We start from the raw sequence: 5,316 nt of genomic DNA on the forward strand, positions 1-5,316 counted from the left end.
TTGGGGTTTTAACCCAAAATTGGGGTTTTTTAGCCCAAAAATTGAGGTTTTTAACCAAAAATGGGGGTTTTGTCATCTAAAATTGGGGGGTTTAACCAAAAATGGGGTTTTTAACCCAAAATTGGGGATTTTGTCACTTAAAATCCACGTTTCTCCCCCAAAATTCGTGTTTATCCTCCTAAAAAATTCGGGGTTTCCCCCTAAAATTTGGGTTTATTTCCCCCAAAATCAGGTTTTTCCCCCCAAAAGTTCGGGTTTGTCCCCAAAATTTCGTGTTTTCCCCCCGAAATTCTGGTTTTCTCTTCCCAAATTTCCTGTTTATCCCCTCAAAATTCGGGTTCATTTCCCCAAATTTGGGTTTTTCCCAAAATCTCGGGTTTTCCCCCCAAAATTTGGGGTTTTTTTCCCAAAAAAATCCTGGGTTTCCCCCCCCAAATTTGGGTTTATTTCCCCAAAATTTGGGTTTATCTTCTCAAAATTCAGGTTTATCCCCAAAATTCCATTTTTTTTCCAAAATCCTGGGTTTTCCCCCCAAAATTTGGTTTTATCCCCCCAAAATTCCGGTTTTACCCCCCAAAAATTCAGGTCTTATCCCCAAAATTTCGGTTTATTTTCCCAAAATTCCATTTTTTACCAAAATCCTGGGATTTCCCCCCAAAATTCTGGTTTTACCCCCCCCCCCAAATTCGGGTTTTCCCCCCAAAATTCCGGTTTTACCCCCCCCAAATTTGGGTTTTATCCCCAAAATTCCGTTTTTGCCCAAAATCCCGGGATTCCCCCCCAAAATTTGGTTTTATTTCCCCAAAATTCCGGTTTTATCCCCCCCGAAATTCACGTTAATTTCCCCAAAATTTGGGTTTTTTCCCCCCAAAATCCCAGGTTTTACCCCCCAAAAATTCGGGTTTTATCCCCCAAAATTTCAGTGTATTTCCCCAAAATTCCATTTTTTACCAAAATCCCGGGATTTCCCCCCAAAATTCCGGTTTTATCCCCCCTGAAATTCGTGTTCATTTCCCCAAAATTTGGGTTTTTTCCCCCCAAAATTCTGGTTTTACCCCCCAAAAATTCGGGTTTTATCCCCCAAAATTTCAGTGTATTTTACCAAAATTCCATTTTTTACCAAAATTCTGGGATTTCCCCACCAAAATTCCGGTTTTATCCCCCCAAAATTCGTGTTCATTCCCCCAAAATTCGGGTTTTTCCCCTCAAAATTCCATTTTTTTCCAAAATCCTGGGTTTTCCCCCCAAAATTCTGGTTTTATTTCCCCCAAATTCGGGTTTCCCCCCCCAAATTCCATTTTTTTCCAAAATCCCGGGTTTTCCCCCCAAAATTCCGGTTTTATCCCCCCCTGAAATTCGTGTTCATTTTCCCAAAATTTGGGTTTTTCCCCCTAAAATTCCGGTTTTACCCCCCAAAATTTCAGTTTATTTCCCCAAAATTCCGTTTTTGCCCAAAATCCCGGGTTTTGCCCCCAAAATTCTGGTTTTGTCCCCCCCAAATTCTGGTTTTATCCCCCAAATTCCGTTTTTGCCCAAACTCCCGGGATTTCCCCCCAAAATTCCGGTTTTATCCCCCCCAAAATTCGTGTTCATTTCCCCAAAATTTGGGTTTTTCCCCCCAAAATTCCGGTTTTACCCCCCCAAAAATTCAGGTTTTTTCCCCCAAAATTCTGGTTTATTTCCCCAAAATTCCGGTTTCCCCCCCCCAAATTTGGGTTTTATCCCCAAAATTCCGTTTTTGCCCAAACTCCCGGGATTTCGCCCCAAATCCGGGCCTCTCCCGGGCCCCCCCCACCTTCTCTCTCTTGGGCTCCCAGCGCCGCCCGCGGAACCTTCCGGAACCCCCCCGGCCGCGGCCCCACGGAGCTCCCGGACCCCCGAAGGCCCCTCAGTCACTTGGGGGGCACCACTTGTGGGGCAGAGACGGACCCAAAGTTCACTTGTGGGGCAGAGACGGAGACCCCAAAAATCTGTGGGGCAGAAAATGGAGACCCCGAAATTCACTTGTGGGGCAGAGACGGAGACCCCCCAAAAATCTATGGGGCAGAGACGGACCCAAAGTGCCACTTGTGGGGCAGAGACGGAGACCCCCCAAAAATCTGTGGGGCAGAGATGGACCCAAAGTGCCACTTGTGGGGCAGAGACGGAGACCCCCCAAAAATCTATGGGGCAGAAAATGGAGACCCCGAAATTCACTTGTGGGGCAGAGACGGAGACCCCCCCAAAAATCTATGGGGCAGAGATGGACCCAAAGTGCCACTTGAGGGGCAGAGACGGAGACCCCAAAAATCTGTGGGGCAGAAAATGGAGACCCCGAAATTCACTTGTGGGGCAGAGACGGACCCAAAGTGCCACTTGTGGGGCAGAGACGGAGACCCCAAATTTCACTTGTGGGGCAGAAAATGGAGACCCCAAAATTCACTTGTGGGGCAGAGACGGACCTAAAGTGCCACTTGTGGGGCAGAGACGGAGACCCCCCAAAATTCACTTGTGGGGCAGAGACGGAGACCTCCAGAAATCTATGGGGCAGAAACGGAGACCCCCAGAAATCTGTGGGGCAGGAAATGGAGAGCCCCAAATTCACTTGTGGGGCAGAGACGGACCCAAAGTGCCACTTGTGGGGCAGAGACGGAGACCCCCAGAAATCTGTGGGGCAGAGATGGAGACCCCCAAAATTCACTTGTGGGGCAGAAAATGGAGACCCCAAAATTCACTTGTGGGGCAGAGACGGAGCCCCCCAAGATCCGATCTGTGGGGCAGGAAACGGACTCTGAGACCCCCGAAATGCCACTTGTGGGGCAGAGACAGACAGGCCCAAAAATCTATGGGGCAGAAACGGACACCCCAAAATCCAATCTGTGGGGCAGAGATGGAGACCCCAGAAATCTATGGGGCAGAGACAGACCCTGAAACCTCCAAATGCCACTTGTGGGGCAGAGACGGAGACCCCCCAAAAATGTGTGGGGCAGAGATGGAGACTCCAGAAATCTATGGGGCAGAAAATGGAGACCCCGGAAATCTATGGGGCAGAAAATGGAGACCCCGGAAATCTATGGGGCAGAAAACGGAGACCCCAAAATTCTACTTGTGGGGCAGAGACGGCCCAAAAATCCGTGGGGCAGAGACTGAGACTGCAGAATTTACTTGTGGGGCAGAGATGGACTTTGAGACCCCAAAATTTCACCTGTGGGGCAGAAGTGGACTCTGAGACCCCAAAATTCTACTTGTGGGGCAGAAGCGGAGACCCCCAAAAATCTGTGGGGCAGAGACGGACACCGTAAAATTCCGTTTGTGGGGCAGAGATGGAGACCCCAAAAATCTGTGGGGCAGAAAATGGAGACCCCAAAGATCTATGGGGCAGAGATGGAGACCCTAAACTTCACTTGTGGGGCAGAGATGGATCTTGAGACCCCAAAATTCCACTTGTGGGGCAGGAACGGAGACCCCAAAAATCTGTGGGGCAGAGATGGAGTCTGAGACCCCAAAATTCCACTTGTGGGGCAGGAACGGAGACCCCAAAAATCTGTGGGGCAGAGATGGAGACCCCAAAAATGGCACTTGTGGGGCCAAGTTGGACTCGGACACCCCAAAATTCCACTTGTGGGGCAGGAACGGAGACCCCCAAAAATCTGTGGGGCAGAGACGGACACCCCAAAAATCTGTGGGGCAGAGATGGAGTCTGAGACCCCAAAGTTCCACTTGTGGGGCAGGAACGGAGACCCCAGAAACGGCACTTGTGGGGCAGAGATGGAGACCCCAAAAATCTATGGGGCAGAAATGGAGACCCTAAAATCCAATCTGTGGGGCAGAGATGGAGACCCCAAACTTCACTTGTGGGGCAGGAATGGATTTTGGAGATCCCAAGGACTTCACTTATGGGGCAGAGATGGACTCAGAACCCCCCAAAAATTCACTTGTGGGGCAGCCGGAGCCCCCAGAATTCCACTTGTGGGGCAGAAATCGACGTGGCGACCCCAAAGTTCCACTTGTGGGGCAGGAACGGAGACCCCAGAACTTCACTTATGGGGCGGAAAACGAACCTTGAAGACCCCAAAAATTCAACTTATGGGGCAGAAAATGGAATTCGGAGACCCCAAATTCACTTGTGGGGCAGAACCTGGACCTGGAACCCCCAAAAAATTTCACTTGTGGGGCAGAAAATCGACTCGGAGACCCCAAAGATTCAAATTTTGGGGTAAAAAAATGGACTTGGAGACCCCAAAAATTTCACTTGTGGGGCTGGAAATGGACCCGGGACCCCCAAATTTCACTTGTGGGGCAGAAAATCGACTCGGAGACCCCAAAGATTCAAATTTTGGGGTAAAAAAATGGACTTGGAGACCCCAAAAATTTCACTTGTGGGGCAGAAAATCGACTCGGAGACCCCAAAGATTCAAATTTTGGGGTAAAAAAATGGACTTGGAGACCCCAAAAAATTAAATTTTTTGGGGTGAAAATGGACCCAGAACCCCCAAATTTCACTTGTGGGGCAGAAAATCGACATCAAGGCCCCCAAAAATTTCACTTGTGGGGCAGAAAATCGACTCGGAGACCCCGAAAATTCCGGTTTTGGGGCGAAAAATGAACTTTTAAGGCCCCTAAAATTTTATTTTTTGGGGCAGAGAACGGACCCGGAACCCCGAAAAATTTCGATTTTACGGCAAAAAATGGACTTTAAAGACTCCAAAATTTCGGTTTTTTTTTGGGGCAGAAAATCGACTCCGAGACCCCAAAAATTCCGTTTTGGGGCGAAAAACCAACTTTTCAAACCCCAAAAATTGCAATTTTTGGAGCACGAAAACGGACCCGGAACCCCCCAAAAAATTCCCGTTTTAAGTCAGAAAATCGACTTCAAGCCCCCCCAGAAATCCCCGTTTTGGGGCGAAAAACGGACTTTTAAGACAAAAAAAAAAAAAAAAATTGCGCTTTTGGAGCAGGAAATGGAGCCGGAGCCCCCAAATTCCCGTTTTGGGGTGAAAAATGGACTTTTGAGACCCCGAAATTTCGCTTTTTTGGCGCAGGAAATGGAGCCGGAGCCCCAAACTTTCGGTTTTTGGGGTGAAAAGTCGACTTTTAAAACCCCGAAATTCGCTTTTTTTTGGGGTGAAAAAGGAACTTTTGAGGCCCCTCCCCCCCCCCCCCCCCCCCCCACCATGGGGGGGCAGCCGCCGGACACGCCCCCCCCGATGGCTCCGCCCCTTCCCGGAAGGCTCCGCCCCCCTAACGCCAAATATGGAAGTGTGGGAGGGGCTTGTGTGGGGGGGGGTGTGCTGGGAGCGAGGGGGGCGGAGCGTCGAGCTCCGCCCCTTTCGCTGA

The 5,316-nt window shown here is 49.5% G+C and overlaps 1 protein-coding gene across 1 annotated transcript in view; it reads left to right on the plus strand.

The window, feature by feature from the left end:
- The window catches only part of RNF31 (ring finger protein 31), a 31,648-nt gene extending 31,568 nt beyond the window's left edge, over positions 1-80 (plus strand). The window contains exon 15 of the mRNA XM_053968646.1: positions 34-80. Coding sequence (XP_053824621.1) covers positions 34-80 — 47 coding nt within the window. The remainder of the gene's footprint in view (positions 1-33) is intronic.
- Positions 81-5,316: the final 5,236 nt, after the last annotated feature.

This window comes from Vidua chalybeata, chromosome 38 (assembly GCF_026979565.1).
Source record: "Vidua chalybeata isolate OUT-0048 chromosome 38, bVidCha1 merged haplotype, whole genome shotgun sequence".
NCBI lineage: Eukaryota > Metazoa > Chordata > Aves > Passeriformes > Viduidae > Vidua > Vidua chalybeata.